Raw genomic sequence first — 19846 nt, forward strand, 5'->3', positions numbered from 1 at the left:
GGTGGGGGGGGTGTCCTGGAAAAGGGAGGGTCCCCCAAACTCATGGGCCCCCCCCAAATATTGGGGTCCCCCCAAACCCCTGAGCCCCCCCCAAAACCGGGGGTCCCCCCGCAAAACCGGTGGTCCCCATATGGGTGCCACTGGGATAGGGGAGGGGGGATCTCTCAGCTGTCTGGGAATTGGGTGGGGGGGGTGTCTGGGGAAAACGGGGGGTCCCCCAAACTCATGGCCCCCCCCGCAAATATTGGGGTCCCCCCCAAACCCCTGGGCCCCCCCCAAAACCTGGGGGTCCCCATGCGGGTGCCAGCGGGATAGCGATCTCCCCGATGTCTGGGTCCCTTAAAAATAAGGTTGGGGGGGGGCTGGGAAAAGGGGGGGATCCCCAAAAATTTGGGGCCCCCCCCAAAATATTGGGGTGCTCTGTTTAAGTAGGGGGGGGGGTCCATTCCAGGGGGCGCCGCCCGGGAACCGGTCGGAAAAAATGGGGGTCCCGGAGCGAAGGGGAAAGACCCCAAACAATCGGGGACGGACTCGGAGCAGGAGGTGAGGGGGGGGGGGTGTGTCTTTTGGGGGGGGGGGGTGATTTTGGGGGGGCGGGGGGTCTTTTGGGGGGGGGATGGGGATTTTTGGGAGGGGTGGTGTCTTTTTGGGGGTGTGGGGGGGGTCGTTTTGGGGTGTGGGGTGTCTTTTTGGGGGTGGGGGGGTCCTGGATGTCTGGGGGGGTCCCATAGAAATTTGGGGGGTCGCGGGGGTGGGGGGAATTTTGGGGGGGGGGGTGTCCCTTTGTTGTCATCGTGTGTGTGTGTGTGTGTGTTCCCCCCCCCCCAGGAGGGACTCTGAGGACAGTGACAGTGACGCAGAGGAGGAGACGCCGCAGCCCCCCCCCACCCGCCCCCCCCTCAACTTCAGGTATAACCCCTTTTTTTGGGGGGGGACGACACGACACAATACCCCAAAATTGGGGACTTTAAGAGGGAGTGGACCCCCCCTGACACGTGGGTCCCTTTTGGGGGGGGGGCACCCCAAAATCGGGGTCTTTAAGGGGGAGGTGGACCCCCCCCCAGACACATGGGTCCCTTTTTGGGTGGGCACCCCAAAATCGGGGTCTTTAAGGGGGGGGGCATGAGTGGAGCCCCCCCCCCAACACCTGGGTGCCTTTTTGGGGGGGGTCACCCCAAAATCGGGGTCTTTAAGGGGGAGTGGACCCCCTCCGGACACATGGGTCCCTTTTTGGGGGGGGCACCCCAAAATCAGGGTCTATAAAGGGGGTGGGGGGGGGGTCGGAGCCCCCCCCCAGACCCTGAGTGCCTTTTTTTTGGGGGGTGGGGGGACACACACGATGACCCACCACTGACCCCCCCCCCCCTTTTTTTTTCTCCCGCAGCCCCGGGGTGCCTTCGCGCCGTTGGGACCCCCGCGCTCCCGGGGGGGGCTCCCGGGGGGGCTCCCCCCCGCCCCGGCCCCCCCCCGCGAGGAGGAAGAAGAAGAGGAAGACTACGACTCTTAGCGCGCCCCTCCGCCCCCCCCCCCACCCCCCCCACCCCGTTTTGTTTTTGTTTTTGTTTTTTTTTGCCCGTTTATCCCCAGTTTCAACCCATTTCGGTGCCCTCTCCCATTACGGGCTTACTGGGGAGCCCGGTGGGGGATGGGAGCGGGACTGGGAGAACTGGGAATCCTCCCCCCCCCCCCCAATCTTCTCAGCCCCATTGCGTTGAGGACATCGGTGTGATGAGTTGTGTCCGTTCTCAGCCCGGAGTTGGGGGGGGGGGGCTCATCCCGGACACCTCCCCCTCCCCCCACCTGGACATATTGCCCTCCCCCCCCCTTTTTTTTTGGGGGGGGGTGGGGTGGAGGGGGGGAGGGGTGATTTTGGGGCCTTTTGATGGCTTTTAAACGAGTCGGGAGGTTTTGTATCGGCTCAATAAAGTTCCCGTTTCCGTACGTGTCGGGGGGGGGGGGGGTCGTGTGTGTGTGTCTCCCCCCTCCCCGTCCCCCAAATCCCCGACCCCCCCCCCAACCCCTGGACTCCCCCACCCCCCAAATTCCTGCCCCCCCCTCCCAACTCCTGGGGGTCCCCCCAAAAACGCCCCCCCCCCCCCCCCCCCCCCGCCCCGGTCATGGTCACTCTATTCTCTTCTCGGCCATTAGAGAGCAGCAGAGACTGTGGGAGCGCCCTATAGGGGGTTATGGAGACCTATAGGGACCTATAGGGGGGTATAGAGACCCATAGGAGCCTATAGAGGGGGTATAAAGGCCTATAGTACCCTATAGAGGGGTTATAGAGACCTATAGGGACCTAAAGGGGGGTATAGAGACCCATAGGACCCTACAGGGGGGTTATAAAGCCCTATAGGAGCCTATAGAGGGGTTATAGAGACCTATAGGGACCTATGGGGGTGTATAGAGACCCATAGGACCCTATAGGGGGTTTTAAAGACTTATAGGAGCCTATAGGGGGGTTATAGAGACCTATAGGGACCTATGGGGGTGTAGAGACCCATAGGACTCTATAGGGGGGTTATAAAGCCCTATAGGAGCCTATAGAGAGGTTATAGAGACCCATAGGACCCTATAGAGGAGTTATTAAGATCTATAGGACTCTATAGAGGGGTTATAGAGACCTATAGGGACCTATGGGGGTGTATAGAGACCCATAGGACCCTATAGAGGGTTTTAAAGACTTATAGGAGCCTATAGGGGGGTTATAGAGACCTATAGGAGGTTATAGGGGCATTATAAAGGCCTATAGGACTATAGAAGCTCCTAAGGGGTATAGAGGCCTATAGGAGCAGATAAGGGGGTTTATAGAGGCTATAGGGAGTCTATAGGGGCTCATGGGGGGGGGGTCTATAGGGGCTCCTAAGGGGTATAGACGCCTAGGGTCCCGCAGGAGGGGCTCCAGGGGATCCTTAGGGCCACTATAGGCATCTATAGGGCCTCTCGGGGGATCTATAGGACCTCTTAGGGATCTATAGGGCCTCCGGGGGATCTATAGGGTCCCCACAGGCAGCAGTGGGGCCCTATAGGGGTCTTGTAGGGGGGACAACAGGGCGGGGGGGTGTCCTGAGTGGGTGTGTGTGTGGGGGGGTTGATCTATAAGGGGGACATACCCTATAGGGGGAAAGTATCCTATAGGGGCTCTCGGGGGAATCTATAGGGCCTCTTGGGGGATCTATAGGGCCTCTTAGGAATCTATAGGGCTTCTTGGGCATCTATAGGGCCTCTTGGGGAATCTATAGGGCCCCTATAGGTGGCATTGGGGCCCTATAGGGGTTACTTAGGGTCTCGTAGGGGGGGGACAAAAGGGGGGGTGTGTGCCCTGAGCGGGTCTGTGTGTGTGTGTGTGTGGGGGGGGTGATCTATAGAAGGGACATATGTACCCTATAGGGGGCAGGTACCCTATAGGGGGAACGTACCCTATAGGTGCTCGCAGGGGAATCTATAGGGCTTCTTGGGGATCTATAAGGCCTCTTGGGGGATCCATAGGGCCTCTTAGGGGGGTCTATAGGGCTTCTTGGGCATCTATAGGGCCTCTTAGGGATCTATAGGGCCTCTTAGGAATCTATAGGGCCTCTTGGGGAATCTATAGGGCCCCTACAGGTGGCATTGGGGCCCTATAGGGGTTAGTTAGGGTCTTGCAGGGGGGGACAAAAGGGGGGTTGTGTGCCCTGAGCGGGTCAGGGGGGGTGGGGGGGTGATCTATAGGAGGGACGTATGTACCCTATAGGGGGCAGGTACCCTATAGGGGCTCTATAGGGCCCTGCGGGCGGCTGTGGGGCCGGCGGGCGGGGGGACCCGGGCGTCGGGCGGACTTCGGGCACCCGCAGCGCTGGAATCCGCCTCCCCCCCCCCCCCCCCCCCTTCCCCCCCCCCTCACCCCCCCCTCGGCCTAATCCCGGTGACACTTTAACCAAAAGAGCCGCTTTTCGCCTTATATAACGGGGCCGGCGGCCGGGGGGACCCCGGGGACGGGGACGTCACCCCCGAGGAGGGACAGGTACGGGGGGGGGACAGCGCGGGGGGGAGGGGGGGGGGACGACACACAGAGGGGGGACAAAGTGGGGGGCACGGTGGGGACGTGGGGATGGGTTGGGGACGGGTTGGGGATGCGGCAGAGGGGACGCAGGAGGGGTCGGGGACATCGGAGAGGGGTTGGGGACATGTTGGGGACATCAAGGAGGGGACATGGGAGGGGTTGGGGACATCAGAGAGGGGTTGGGGACATGTTGGGGACATCAAGGAGGGGACATGGGAGGGGTTGGGGACATCACGGAGAGGTTGGGGACATCAGAGAGGCGTTGGGGACATGGCAGAGGGGACATAGGATGAGTTGGGGACAGGTTGGGGACATCGAGGAGGGGACGTGGGAGGGGTTGGGGACATCAGGGAGGGGTTGGGGACAGTGTGGAGGGGACATGGGATGAGTTGGGGACAGGTTGGGGACATCGAGGAGGGGATGTGGGAGGGGTTGGGGACATCACGGAGGGGTTGGGGACATCAGAGAGGGGTTGGGGACAGTGTGGAGGGGACATGGGATGGGTTGGGGACATGGGGACAGGTTGGGGACATCACGGAGGGGACGTGGGAGGGGTTGGGGACATCAGAGAGGGGTTGGGGACATCAGAGAGGGGTTGGGGACATGGCAGAGGGGACATGGGATGGGTTGGGGACATGGGGACAGGTTGGGGACATCACGGAGGGGACGTGGGAGGGGTTGGGGACATCAGGGAGGGGTTAGGGACAGTGTGGAGGGGACATGGGATGGATTTGGGACATGGGGACAGGTTGGGGACACCACAGAGGGGACATGGGAGGGGTTGGGGACATCACGGAGGGGTTGGGGACATGGCAGAGGGGACATGGGATGAGTTGGGGACAGGTTGGGGACATCGAGGAGGGGACGTGGGAGGGGTTGGGGACATCAGGGGTTGGGGACATCAAGGAGGGGACATGGGGACAGGTTGAGGACACCGCGGAGGGGACAGTGGGACGGGTTGGGGACACCAATGTGGACGCGGAGAGGTTGGGGACACGGAAGTGGGGACACGTTGGGAACATCAAGGAGGGGTTTGGGGACCAGGGGACATCGGGGACACCAGAAGAAGGTATGGGGTGGGGGGTGGGGTGGGGGATGGACGGGTTTGGGACACTGAGGGGATGGGGACATCGGAGAAGGGACGTGGGGACCAGGGGCCGGGGGACAAGGACGTGCTGGGGACATCAGAGAAGGGACCCTTCACCTTGGGGACACGGGAGTCACAGCTGGCCGGATGTCCCCGTCCCCAGGGAGCCCGGCCGAGGTGGAGCAGGAACGGGGACACGGGGAGGGGTTGGGGACGTGTGACGCAAGTGGTGGTCACCACGTGTGTCCCCGTCCGTCCCTCGTCTTTGCGCCTGCCCCGCGTCCCCTCCCCGGGTCTTCGGTGTCCCCTCCCCGGGTCTTCGGTGTCCCCACGTCCTGCTGTCCCCATCTCAACGTTCCAACTGCCGTCTGACCCATGTCCCACGTCCCCGTGGGTGGCAGTGTCCCCCGCGGTGGTGTCACCTGGGCTGGTGGTGGCCCCATGGAGGAGCGGTGGTCCTGTGGAAGATTGGCCCCATGGCTGGTGGTGGGCCCGTGGCTGGTGGTGGCCTCATGAGTGATGGTGTCCCCATGAGTGATGGTGTCCCCAAGAGTGATGACGTCCCCATGGCTGGTGGTGGCCCCATGAGTGATGACGTCCCCATGAGTGATGATGTCCCCATGAGTGATGGTGTCCCCACAAGTGATGGTGTCCCCACAAATGATGGTGTCCCCACGAGTGATGGTGTCCCCATGAGTGATGGTGTCCCCACAAACGATGGTGTCCCCATGAGTGATGATGTCCCCACGAGTGATGATGTCCCCATGAGTGATGGTGTCCCCACAAGTGATGGTGTCCCCACAAATGATGGTGTCCCTATGAGTGATGGTGTCCCCACGAGAGATGGTGTCCCCACGAGTGATGGTGTCCCCATGAGTGATGATGTCCCTACAAGTGATGGTGCCCCTATGAGTGATGGTGTCCCCACGAGTGATGGTGTCCCCACAAACGATGGTGTCCCCATGAGTGATGATGTCCCCACGAGTGATGATGTCCCCATGAGTGATGGTGTCCCCACAAGTGATGGTGTCCCCACAAATGATGGTGTCCCCATGAGTGATGGTGCCCCTATGAGTGATGGTGTCCCCATGAGTGATGGTGTCCCCACAAACGATGGTGTCCCCATGAGTGATGATGTCCCTACAAGTGATGGTGCCCCTATGAGTGATGGTGCCCCTATGAGTGATGGTGTCCCCACGAGTGATGATGTCCCCACGAGTGATGATGTCCCCACAAGTGATGGTGTCCGCATGAGTGATGGTGTCCCCACAAACGATGGTGTCCCCATGAGTGATGATGTCCCCATGAGTGATGGTGTCCCCACAAGTGATGGTGTCCCCACAAATGATGGTGTCCCCACGAGTGATGGTGCCTCTATGAGTGATGGTGTCCCCATGAGTGATGGCGTCCCCACAAACGATGGTGTCCCCATGAGTGATGATGTCCCTACAAGTGATGGTGCCCCTATGAGTGATGGTGTCCCCATGAGTGATGGTGTCCCCACAAATGATGGTGTCCCCACGAGTGATGATGTCCCCACAAGTGATGGTGCCCCTATGAGTGATGGTGTCCCCATGAGTGATGGTGTCCCCCATGAGTGATGATGTTCCCCATGCCCTGGTGTCCCCATGGGTGACGGTGTCCCCCGTGGGTGACGGTGTCCCCCGTGTCCCAGGATGCCGTTCGGGGCGGTGCTGGAGCAGGTCGGGGGGCTGGGACGCTTCCAGGTGCTGCAGACGGCGCTGCTGGCGGTGCCCATCCTGCTCATGGCCAGTCACAACCTGCTGCAGAACTTCACCGCTGCCGTCCCCCCCCACCGCTGCCGCGTCCCCGGTGTCACCCCCGGTCCCGGTACCACCCCGAGTGTCCCCAGTGCCACCCCAGGGCCACCCGGAACCACCCCTGGTGGCACTTCGGCAGCCTCTGATGGCACCTCAGTGGCCTCTGATGGCACCTTGAGGTCCTCGAACGCCATCCTGAGGTCTCCTGACGGCACCTTGGGGTCCTCTGGTGCCACCCTGAAGTCCCCCGATGGCAACCTGGGGTCCCCCAATGGCAACCTGGGGTTCCCTGATGGCACTCCCGTCACCGGTGCCGCCCACGTCACGCTTGATGCCACACCGGGGTCCCCTGATGGCACCCGTGTCCAGCTTGATGCCACCTTGGGGTCCTCCAATGGCACCCTGGAGCCCGCTGGTGACACCCTGGGGTGGCCCAATGGCACCTTGGGCCCTCCCGATGCCACCCTGGGGTCCTGCCGGCGCTACGTGGCCTCGTCTCCAGCCAACGGCACCACCGGCCCCCGGCCCACCGAGCCCTGCCATGACGGTTGGGACTACGACCGCAGCATCTACGTGGCCACCATCGTCACCGAGGTGGGCATGGGGCTGGGGAAGGAGGAGGTGGGGCGGGAATGGAGGGTGGGAAGATGACCAGAGCGTCCATGGGGCCACCAGCTTCTCCAGGGTGGGGAGAGGGATGGAGGGATGGAACCGTACGGAGATAGAAGGGTGGAGGTGGCACCGTACGGAGGTGGAGGGGAGGAGATGGAGCCACGTGGAGATGGGAGGATGGAGGTAGAGTCATATGGGGTTGGAGAGATGGAGATGGACCCATGTGGAGGTGGAGCGGTGGAGATGGAGCCATGTGGAGGTGGAGGGGAGGAGATGGAGTCATATGGGGGTGGAGAGGAGGGGATGGAGCTGCATGGGGAAGATGGGATGATGTTGGATGGAGGTGGTGGAAGAGATGGATGGATGGACAGGAGAAAAGAGGATGATGGGTGGAAGGAGAAGACGGGTCGTCCTCACCTCGTTCTCATCCCCGTAGTGGGACCTCGTCTGTAGCTACCGGCAGCTCCGGCAGATGGCCCAGTCCATCTACATGGCCGGGGTCCTGGTGGGCGCCCTGGTCCTGGGGGGCCTCTCAGACAGGTAAAGGCAGCAGACACCCCACCCCTCCCCGTGCCTCAGTTTCCCCATGGGGCACTGGAGAGACCGTCGCCCAGCGGCGCCCAGTGGCACCCAGTGCCTCCCTGTCGCAGGTTTGGGCGCAAGGCCATGTTGATGTGGTCCTACCTGCAGCTGGGGGTGATGGGCACCTGCACGGCCTTCGCCCCCAACTACGCGTCCTACTGCGTCTTCCGCTTCGCCAGCGGCATGGCCCTCTCCGGCTTCGGCCTCAGCATCGCCTGCCTGGGTGAGGGGACAGGCACGAGGAGGACCACGGGGACCTGGGTGGGGACAACCGGCGTGGTCATGGATGGGGACAACCCAATGGTTGTGGTTGGGGATGTCCCAACGGCCATAGGGGGAGGACAACACTGTGGTCATGGATGGGGACACCACTATGGCCACGGAGAGGGACGTTGTCATGGCCACGGATGGGGGTTGATGACCACGGATGGGGACACCACTATGGCCACGGAGAGGGACGTTGTCATGGCCACGGATGGGGGTTGATGACCACGGATGGGGACACCACTATGCCCACGGAGAGGGACGTTGTCATGGCCACGGATGGGGGTTGATGACCACGGATGGGGACACCACTATGGCCACGGAGAGGGACGTTGTCATGGCCACGGATGGGGGTTGATGACCACGGATGGGGACAGTGACAAGGATGGCCATGTGGCTCCGGGAGGGGACAATCGGCATGGCTGGGAATGGGGACAACTCAATGGCCATGGACAGGGATGTCCCAATGGCCATAAAGGGTGGGGACAACCCAATGGCTGTGGTTGGGGTTGTCCCAATGGCCATAGGGTGGGGACATCCCCTTCTCTATAGATGGGGATGTCCCTGTGGCTGCTGATGGGGACGTCCCTGTGGCTGCTGATGGGGACATCCCAGTGGTCACCAGTAGGGACATCCCAGCGGTCACTGGTAGGGACATCCCAGTGGTCACCGATGGGGACATCCCAGTGGTGGGGACATCACCGTGGCCATGGACGGGGCCACGTGGTGAGGACGCATCTGGACACGATGGGGAGGCCACATTCGCAAGGAGGGTCACGGAGCCGAGGTGGGGACACCAAGTCAGCCGTGTCCCCGTGGTCCCTTGCAGTGGTGGAGTGGATCCCCACGCCCTACCGCGCCATCACCATGGCCATCACCGGCTTCGTCTACACCCTGGGCCAGATCCTGCTCGCCGGCGTGGCCTACGCCATCCCCCATTGGCGTTGGCTCCAGCTCACCGTCTCCTTGCCCTTCTTCGTCTTCCTCCTCTACTCCTGGTAGGATGCTCTGGGTGCCTTGGAGAAGGCCGTGGGGACACACGGTGGCTTCTCTTTGTGCCTCAGTTTCCCCCTCGTTGACTGCAGGTGGTTGACTGAATCCGCCCGTTGGTTGGTGCTCTCGGGGAAGGCCGAGAGGGCCGTGAAGGTCCTGCAGCGCGTGGCCGGGATCAACAAGAGAAAAGAGGAAGGGGAGAAGATCACGGTAGAGGTATGGTGGTCCCATGGTGAGGGGGGTCCTGGTCTCCCACCCCTGTCCCCCCCCATCCCCAACCTCCCCTCTTTCTCCACCTCCCAGATCCTGAAGTCCAACATGAAGGAGGAGTTGGCCAGTCTGAAGTCTTCCTACACCGTCTCGGACCTGGTCCGGACCCCAGTCATCCGCCACATCTTCTTCTGCCTCTCCATCGTCTGGTGGGACTGGGCTGGAGCGGGGGAAGTCTGATGGGGAGGAAGAGGAGGGTGGGATGGGTGAGGGGCTGTGGGGGTGGAGAGGTGGGTGGGGAGTTGGAGGGATGGATGGTTGGATGGATGGATGGGTGGATGGATGGATGGATGGATGGATGGATGGATGGATGGGTGGAGGGAGGGTTGGATGGATGGATGGATGGATGGATGGGTGGATGGGTGGATGGGTGGATGGTTGGAAGGCTGGATGGGTGGATGGATGGATGGATGGATGGATGGATGGATGGATGGATGGGTAGATGGCCAGATGGTTGGAAAGTTGGTCAGATGTACAGATGGATGAGTGGAAAGATGGACCTCTGGACAGACAACCAGTGAATCCAACCATCCAAGTCCTCTTCTCCTCCATCTGAGCTCCCTGCCCTGCCCCATGCGATGGTGACACCCCAGGGAGGTCACGTCACCTCAAGGTCCGTTCCTCTCTCTGCCCCCCTCCAGGTTCTCCATCAGTTTCTCCTACTACGGGTTGGCCATGGATCTGCAAAACTTTGGCGTCAGCATTTACCTCATCCAGGTGATTTTCGGCGCCGTTGACTTCCCGGCCAAAGTGGTGGTGACCGTCTCCCTGAGCTACATTGGCCGGCGGGTGTCACTCATGGTGGCCCTCTTCGTGGCGGGGTTGGTCATCATTGCCAACATCTTTGTCTCCACAGGTGGGTGCGATGGAGCGATGGGGGTCTTCTGCTCTGCTCTGTCCAACCACCTGTGTCCCCACCGGTCTATCACACAACTCTGCTTTTGCTCTTCACCCCTCCCTCCCTTCTCCAGCCACTGAATGACTCACCTACCTACCTCACCGTCCATCCGTCCGTCCATCCATCTCACCGCCCATCCCCTCACTTACCCACAGTGTCGTTGAAGTTGGAAGGGACCTCTGGAGGTCATCTGGTCCAACCCTCCTGCTTAAGCAGGGCCACCCAGAGCTGGTCACCCAAGCCTATGTCCAGATACTGAATAGCACCAAGGATGGTGACTCACCATCTCAGAACCCACCTATCGATCCACCCATGGCTCCATCCATGTCTTCACCCATCCCTCCACCCATGTCTCCATCCATCCATCCACATCTCCATCCATCCATCCATCCATCCATCCATCCATCCATCCATCCACATCTCCATCCATCCATCCATCCATCCATCCATCCATCCATCCATCCATCCACGTCTCCATCCATCCACGTCTCCATCTGTCCATCCATGTCTCCATCCATCCATCCATCCACGTCTCCATCCATCCACGTCTCCATCCGTCCATCCATGTCTCCATCCGTCCATCCATGTCTCCATCCATCCATCCATCCATCCATCCATCCATCCATCCATCCATCCATCCACGTCTCTCTCCATCCATCCATGTCTCCATCCGTCCATCCATGTCTCCATCCATCCATCCATCCATCCATCCATCCATCCATCCATCCATCCACGTCTCCATCCATCCATGTCTCCATCCGTCCATCCATGTCTCCATCCATCCATCCACCCACCCACATCTCCATCCATCCGTCCATCCATCCGTGTCTCCATCCACATGTCCATCCATGTTTCCGTCCATCCATGTCTCCAACCATCCATCCGATCGCCCATCCAGCTATCCATCCCTACGTCCTCCCTTCTTTCTCCTCCCCACCCTCACCCCCGCCCTGAGGTGGCTCCTGCCCAAACGTGGAGTCCACCCCGTCCCTCTCTCTGCCCCAGAGCTGCAGACGGTGCGCACGGCGCTGGCCGTCATCGGCAAGGGTTGTCTCTCCGCCTCCTTCAACTGCGTCTTCCTCTACACCACCGAGCTCTACCCCACTCCCATCAGGTAAAACCCCATCCCCGTGACCCCGCAGTGGGGCAGGTCCCCCGTCACCCACCCGTGACACCCCCAGGGTGGTGTCTCCTCCACGTTGACCCCCCACGGTGCCGGCAGGCAGACCGGGCTGGGCTTCGGCAGCACCATGGCCCGAGTGGGTGGCATTGTGGCGCCGCTGGTGAAGATGATGGATGAGTACTACCCCTTCTTGCCCCCCGCCGTCTATGGGGTGGCCCCCGTGGTGGCAGCTGTGGCGGCCGGCTTCCTCCCAGAGACCCTCAACATGCCGCTGCCCGACACCATCGAGGAGGTGGAGAGCAGGTGGGCATGAAGGAAGGGAGGGAGGGATGGATGGATGATGGATGGACGGATGGTTGGATGATGGATGGAGGGATTGTTGGATGATGGATGATGGATGGTTGGATGATGGATGATGGATGGATGGATGATGGATGATGGATGGATGATGAAGGGATGATGGATGGATGGATGGTTGGATGATGGATGGTTGGATGATGAAGGGATGATGGATGATGGATGGATGGATGGATGATGGATGGACGGATGGTTGGATGATGGATGGACGGATGGTTGGATGATGGATGATGGATGGATGATGAAGGGATGATGGATGATGGATGGATGGATGATGGGTGGATGAATGGTTGGATGATGGATGATGGATGGATGATGGATGGATAATGGACAATTGGATGGTTGGATGATGGATGTATGGATGATTGGCTGATGGATAGATGGATGATGGATGGTTGGCTGATGGATGGATGATGGTTGGATGATGGTTTGATGATGGATGTTTGGATGATGGATAGATGGATGATGGATGGTTGGCTGATGGCTGATGGCTGGATGATGGCTGGACAATGGCTGGGTGATGGATGGTTGGATGCCATGCCCTATGGACCCTCCTCCTCCTCATCTTCCTCCCTCCAGGGCCAAGCGGAAGAAGACAGATGACTCCAAAGAGAAGATCCCCCTCCAGCCCCAGGACAAGGCCCCACAGAAAGAAGCCTGAAGGACCACAGGGGGTGGGGTGGGGGGCAGCACCCTACGCCCGACCACCAGCAACCACCCTCCCCCATGGGTCCCCACAGCCTTGTTTTGGGGACGGGTACGAACTCGTTGGTGACCTCCCTTTGTGGGGCAGGGGAAGTCCTTGGAGGAATAAAGAAGGTCTGGTGGGGACAACGTCTCGGGGTGTTCTCTGAGCCCACCCAAGGTCACCTCCAATAAGGTGACACCCGATAACCATGTCCAAGGTGACCTCCAACAGGCCAATGCCTAAGAACTGTGTCCAAGAACCCGTTGGAGGCCACTTTCAATAAGGTGACACCTCACAACCCGGTCCCGGAGGTCACCTCCAAGAAGATGGCACCTCAGAACCCCCGTGTTGGAGGTCACCTCCAGCGATAGCTCATCGCCTTGTCCCCAAGGTCACCTCCAATTACGCGATGCCCAAGAACGCCGTGTCGGAGGTCACCTTCAACAAGACGACACCTCATAACCTCTTCCCCGAGGCCGTCACCCCCGAGACGGCACCCAACACCACCACGCTGGAGGTCACCTCCAACGAGATGACACCCAAACCCACCAAACCCACCCAGTAGAGGGGTCCTCAAACCTTAGAAAAGGGGGCGGGAAGGCTGAGGAGCTCCCGAATCCCACCCCAGCCCCTTCCCAGCAACCCGCGGTGCTGCCGCCATGATGCCCCTTCCCCGATTTCCCTCCCCCGCCGGCCCCGAGGCCACCCCGGCCCTTGCTCCCACTGCCGACGTGTCCCTTGGCCCCATCAACCCCCCTTCGTTGGTCCAACCCCATCAAAAATTAACCCCCACCCCAGTGGAGAATGCGCTGACCCAAGCAGGGCCACCTCCGGCACCACCTTTCGGTCCCCTTTCCACCACAGAAATCGCTAAAATTTAACCCGAACCGGGGTAAGGGGGGGCGGGGGGGGGGCGGTGAAGACCATACGTTGGCCCGAGCCAGGAGACCCCCATCCCACCCCTTCTTTTTTTCGGGAGATGCCCACCTGAGGGTCCCTCAGAAGCCGGCTGAGGTTGGTCCCAGCTGTCCCCTCGCCGAAATCCGCCTTTGCCCCTCCCCCACAAATAAAAAAATAACAAACCCAAAGATAATGATCTCTTTCTCTTCCTGCCCCAGATCGCTCCCGTTTCGCCCTAATTTGGGGAAGAAGGGGGAACTTCTCTTTTTGGCCGCCGCAAGGAAAGAAGGGGAGGGAGGGAGGGAAGCGCTGCCCGTGAGGTTTGGCTCTGGTGGTGGCTTTGGTGGTGGTGGCCACCACCCCCACTCCTTGGCCACCTTTGCGTTGACCTCGCCTGCACTTTCGCCTGCCTGCCTTTTGCCTTCTCCTGCGGGGGAAAAAACAACAAAAAATCACCAAAAAAAAGAAACAAACAAACCCCAAACCACCAAAAAAACCACCACAACCCACCCCGGATGTCAAATATTAACCCAAAACAACCGTTGGACGGGTTATATAGGAGACCACCCCCGGTGCCCGGCGGAGTGAGGCCACCGCGGGAGCGAGAGAAGGGTGGTTTTTTTGGGGGGGTGAAACTTTTTGGGGCGGGCGTGCATGGCTGCGGGGCGTTCCCGGGGTCTCGCGGCGGCAGCATGGCTTTTGCCAGCCTCCTGGAGCACGTGGGGGGCATGGGACGCTTCCAGGTGGCCTCGGTGCTCCTCCTGGCCCTGCCCGTCCTCATGATGGCCAGTCACAACCTTCTGCAGAACTTCACGGCCGCCACCAGCGACCATCGCTGCCGGCTTCATTGGGAGGCCAACGCCACCGGCCTGGACCCCCAGGACCTGCTGAGGGTTTCGGTTCCCCACGGGGAACGGTGCCGGCGCTTCGTGACACCACAGTGGTGGCTTTTGGAGGCCAATGGCTCGGCTCCCAACAGCAGCTGGCCGGAGACAGAACCCTGCCGCGACGGTTGGACCTATGACCGCAGCGTCTTCACCAGCACCATCATCACCGAGGTAGGACGGCAGCAGCGGTGGGGCAGGATTTGGGGCCGGTGGCATGTTTCACCCGACCCCGTGTGCGGTTCCCACCTTGAGGTGCCGGTGAAGGATCTGCTGTCATCACGTCTTCCAACCAGGGCGTCTTCTCCACTCAACCCTTGGTGGGGGCACTCAACGCCGTGAGAGCTCAAGACAAGAAAGGGGGGGGGGGATGAGGCAGTTGGTGGCCATCAAGAAGAGGGTCAAAAAGGGGTCAGATGACCCCTGGAAGCATCTTCCAACCACGGGGATGCTGGGAAGGGCGGCCAAGTGTTTGTTGGCACCTTCTTGGTGTTTCCATTGACCATGCGTTGGCTGTTGTGTTGGCTCAACCTTCGCAAGCCACCACGGCCAGTTTGGGGGGGGGGGGAGGGGGGGGCGGGAAGGAGGCTCTCTGTCCCACCCCATGTCCTTGCCCCTCGGCAGTGGGACCTGGTGTGCAGCTCCCGGGGGCTGAAGCAGTTGGCCCAGTCGCTCTACATGGCCGGCGTCTTGGCGGGCGGCATCGTCTTCGGGGGTCTCTCGGACAGGTGAGGGGGGTGGAGAACCTCATCCCCGTGGGATGAGGGGACAGCATCATGAGGGGTTGCCTCACCCCCTCTTCCTCCTCCTCACCCCCCAGGTTCGGCCGCCGGTCGCTGCTCACCTGGTGCTACCTTCAGATGGGCGCCATGGGGACGTGCTCCTCCTTCTCCCCCACTTTCACCGTTTACTGCCTCTTCCGCTTCCTGACGGGCATGGCCTTCTCCGGCATCGTCCTCAACAGCGTCTCCCTCTGTACGTGGCCACCACCAGCCCCACGGTACCGGCCCCGGCCGCCTTCCTGCTCTGGTTCCACATCTCTGTGTATCTCGGCAGCTTTGGAGTGGATGCCCACTCGCACCCGGGCGCTCGTGGGGACCTTCATGGGTTACTGCTACACCACCGGGCAGTTCCTGCTGGCTGGGATCGCCTACGCCGTCCCCGATTGGCGTTGGCTGCAGCTCACCGTGTCGCTGCCCTTCTTCTGCTTCTTCCTCTACTCATGGTGAGGAGGAGAAGGGGAAGGAAGGATGGAGGGAGGGATGGAGGGAGGGAGAGACGGAGGGGTGGATGGATGGTGGGGTGGACGGATGGATGGACGCATGGGCAGATGGAGGTATGGATGGAATGATGGAGGGTTGCATGGATGGGAAGGTGGTTGAGAAGATGGATGGATGAATAGAAGGTGCGAGGATGGATGGAGGGTTGGATGGACGAAAGCATGGAGAGATGGCCGGAGATGCCGATGGCTGGTCACAGGGTGAGGCGGATGGTGGGATGATCTTTGGGATCCCGTCCCCCATCTCCTCCGCAGGTGGTTGACAGAGTCAGCTCGCTGGTTGGTCATGGTGGGGAAGTCCCACCAAGCCCTGAAGGAGCTCCAGAAAGTGGCCAGGATAAATGGGAAGAAAGAAGAAGGGGACAAGCTCGACATAGAAGTAAAAGGCTCCAGCCGGGTCCCCTGGGGCATCTATGGGGTGTTTTGTAGGGGGTGGGGGGAAGTGGCCCCACTCTCCTGGCCCTCATGGAGAGGGCCAACAGTGGGGCTCCCCTACACCCATCTTTCCAGCCCCTTAAACGACCAGTCATCCCAGTCCATCCATCCATCCCCTTATACAACCATCCATCATCATCACCATCTCCATCATCTCCTTCTCCATCCATCCATCCCCTTATAGAACCATCCATCGTCATCATCTCCATCTCCATCATCTCCTCCATCCATCCCTCCCTCCCCTTATACAACCATCCATCATCATCACCGTCTCCATCATCTCCTTCTCCATCCATCCATCCCCTTATACAACCATCCATCGTCATCATCGCCATCTCCATCATCACCTTCTCCATCCATCCAACTCCTTTTACAACCAACCGTCCATCTAGCCACCGTCTCCGCCCCCCATATCCATCCACCCCTTCTCCCACCCACCCTCCACCCGTCCCGCCCAAGATTTAATCCCCTGCCGCCTCCGAGCTCCATCCTGGTTCCCCTCTCTGCTCCTCCCACCCCAGAGCCCCCCCCCCGCCCTCTCCCTCTAGGCCTTGAAGTCCTACATGCAGAAGGAGATGGCTTCATCGAGGAGTCACCACACGGCGGTTGACCTGGTCCGGACGCCCGTTGTGCGCCGCATCTCTTGTTGCCTCTGCTTCGTGTGGTACGCCTGGCGGCGGCGGACGTCAGTGGGCGGTTGTCTATCCCTCCCCCTCCCCTGAGTTGTTGATCCATCCATCCCTCCCCAAAGACCTCCTGCATCCCCCCACCTCGTCTGGGTCCGTATTGGAAAGGGAAAGTGAGTCACGGGGCCGGACCTGGTTAACAGAGGTCTCTTGGCCCACACGTGCTCCAGGAAGGGACACAGATCTCCTGGCTGGATCCCACAGGCCGGGGGATGGTGTGTGACCCCCACATCCCACCCCGCCCCTCCCAACCGGTGAGATTTGCCCCCCACCCCACCCGCACCTCCTCTTGGCCTAGGTTCTCCACCAGCTTCGCCTACTACGGGCTGGCCATGGACCTGCAAAACTTTGACTTCAACATCTACGTGATCCAGCTCATCTTCGGGGCCGTGGACATCCCGGCCAAGCTGTTCTCCATCCTCACCATCACCTTCGTGGGGCGACGCTTCACCCAGTCCGTCACCCTCATCCTGGCTGGCTTGGCCATCTTGGCCAACATCTTGGTGCCACGAGGTGAGGGCGGTGGTGGCCGTGGTGGCCCCTTCATCTCCAACCCATAAGGCACCACCTGGGAGGGCCAAAACACCCTCAACCCATTAACGCAATTCACCGGCTGAGTGATTTTAGCTTTTTATGGGCGATTTGCCCCAAATCCTGGTGTTGGGGGGGGGGGCGTCTCCTCCCTCCATCACCCACCGTCAACCCCACCCAACTCCAACCGGTGACACCAAAGTGAGGCCCAGATGTCCTGTCCTTGTCCCCACAGACCTGCGGATGCTTCGGACCGCCCTGGCCGTCTTCGGTAAGGGTTGTTTGGCCGCGTCCTTCAACTGCGTCTTCCTTTACACGGGTGAGCTCTACCCCACCGTTATTCGGTAAGGAGTTGAGGGTGGAGGTTGGGGGAGGTGACGGGGTGGCCGTGACCATGCAGGCCGGTCCCTCAGGGCCTCTCGGCGTCCCACAGGCAGACGGGTATGGGGTTGGCCAACACCATGGCCCGGTTGGGCAGCATCACCGCCCCCTTGGTGAAGATGGCGGGCGAGGTCTTCCCTGTGTTGCCCTTCATCATCTACGGGGCGGCCCCCGTGGTGTCGGGGCTGGTGGCCACCTTCTTGCCGGAGACGCGGGACACGGCGCTGCCCGAGACTGTGGAGGAGGTGGAGGGCAGGTGGGATTGGAGGGACGGAAGGACAAAGGGGAGGGACAGCCGGACACGGGGAAGGACGGTGGGGGGAGAAGGGTTGGTTGGACACGGGGGTGGAGGGATGGAGGATTGGTGGTGCGTGGGGATGGGTGGGATCGGACAGACGGATGGATAAGAAGACGAGTACGGCGACGGATGGATGAAAGGACGGACAAGTGGACGTCTGTGAAGACGGATGGACAGGTCAACGGGGAAGGGGGGGGGCAGCAGCATGAAAACCCACCTGCCCCTCCCCCCTCAAACCACCTGCCCCCCACCTATCCTCCTCCTCCTCCCCCCATCCTCCTTCTCCCCGCAGGACCCAACCCCGGAAGGACGACGCCCAACATCTCCAGGTCCCACTTCAGCCCACCCAACCCAGTGCCACCACAGGGCCCTGTTAAGCGCCCACCACCCCGGGAGAACCCCCCCAACCCCTTCCCCAGACCTCAATGTACCCAACGGATAAAGGAGAAGGAGTGGCACTGGGGGGGTACATCCCCCACCCCCCCAAGAAGAGCAAAGGGCCACCGATGGCCACGGACACCCTCTTGGATGGCCGAGGAAGGGACTCGGGTGTCCTCCTCGCCGTGCAGGATTGGGGGATGGTGCATCCCCCCGCCCCCCACCGCCGTCCCGTCCGTCCCCTCCTTCCCTCCCCTCCCCTCCCCCCCTCCCCGAACCCGCTGCTTCGCCCGATGGTTTTTCTGTGCTGGAATAAAAATAATAAAAGCAAAAAAAAAAACCCAACAAATCGCGTGAAACGCGGCCGGCAGGAGGGCGCGGAGGGGGGGTTGGGGGTGGCGGCGGTGGTGGTGGTGGGATTGTTTTCCCACGGCCGCGGGGGGTCCGGCGTAACTTGGCCGTCCCGCCCCGAAGGCAAATATGGGACCCAGTGGGGTGCTGTGGCCTCAACATCGCGTCCTCCCCCCACCCCCCTCCTCCTCCTCCTCCTTCCACCGTCCCCCTCCTCCCCTCTGCGTGCGCCAGAGCTGCGAGGGAGGGAAGGAGAGCCACACTCAAGAGCGCGGGGAGGACCCAGAGGTCCAAAGGACCCATGGATCCCAAGGACCCACGTGTCTGGGTCCCCTGGGAGCCCAAGGACCCAGAGATCCTGAAGATCCAGAGATCCAGAAGACCTACTGGGTGCCCTGACATCCCAAAGGCCCAGGGATCCCCAAAATCAAGGTATCCTGGTGTCCTGACATCCCAAGGGCCCATGGATCCCAAGGACCCACGTGTCTGGGTCCCCTGGGAGCCCAAGAACCCAGGGATCCTGAAGATCCAGAGATCCTGAGGACCCACCAGGTGCCCTGACATCCCAAGGACCCAGAGATCCCAAAAATCAAGGTATCCTGGTGTCCAAATATCCCAAAGACCCAGGGATCCCAAGACTCGTTCCTGGTACCCCGACATCCCAAGGACCCAGAGATCCCAAAAATCAAGGTATCCTGGTGTCCAGACATCCCAAAGACCCAGGGATCCTGGGAATCAAGGCATCCTGGTGCCCCGACATCCCAAGGACCCAGAGATCCCAAAAATCAAGGTATCCTGGTGTCCAGACATCCTAAAGGCCCAGGGATCCCAAGAATCAAGATATCTCCATGCCCCAACACCCCAAGGACCCAGGGATCCCAAAACTCATCCTGGTGCCCAGACATCCCAAAGACCCAGGGATCCCAAAACTCATCCTGGTGCCCAGACATCCCAAAGACCCAGGGATCCCAAAACTCATCCTGGTGCCCAGACATCCCAAGGAGCCAGAGATCCCAAAAATCAAGGTATCCT

The 19846-nt window shown here is 60.8% G+C and overlaps 2 protein-coding genes across 2 annotated transcripts; both read left to right on the top strand.

Annotated features, from left to right (window-relative positions):
- Positions 1-326: 326 nt before the first annotated feature.
- DRAP1 (DR1 associated protein 1) lies at positions 327-1935 on the top strand (the record flags this gene model as incomplete). The annotated part of the gene is given in 7 exon segments (XM_082496916.1): positions 327-334; positions 452-476; positions 478-543; positions 829-831; positions 833-909; positions 1385-1395; positions 1398-1935. Coding segments are annotated over 7 exon segments (300 nt in total). The 3' UTR covers positions 1508-1935.
- Positions 1936-6799: 4864 nt separating this feature from the next.
- On the top strand, positions 6800-18462 carry LOC309682827 (uncharacterized protein; the record flags this gene model as incomplete). The annotated part of the gene is made up of 21 exons (XM_082496917.1): positions 6800-7498; positions 7953-8056; positions 8167-8321; positions 9192-9360; positions 9448-9571; positions 9659-9774; positions 10267-10481; positions 11529-11637; positions 11746-11949; positions 12583-12643; positions 13083-13252; positions 14283-14649; positions 15100-15203; positions 15296-15450; positions 15532-15700; positions 16010-16133; positions 16738-16853; positions 17174-17388; positions 17642-17750; positions 17840-18043; positions 18378-18462. The coding sequence occupies 21 exons, from the start codon at positions 6800-6802 to the stop codon at positions 18460-18462; spliced, it is 3774 nt and encodes a 1257-aa protein (XP_082353043.1).
- Positions 18463-19846: the final 1384 nt, after the last annotated feature.

The sequence above is a fragment of the Vanellus vanellus genome (genome assembly GCF_965231255.1).
Source record: "Vanellus vanellus genome assembly, chromosome: 33".
Taxonomy (NCBI): domain Eukaryota; kingdom Metazoa; phylum Chordata; class Aves; order Charadriiformes; family Charadriidae; genus Vanellus; species Vanellus vanellus.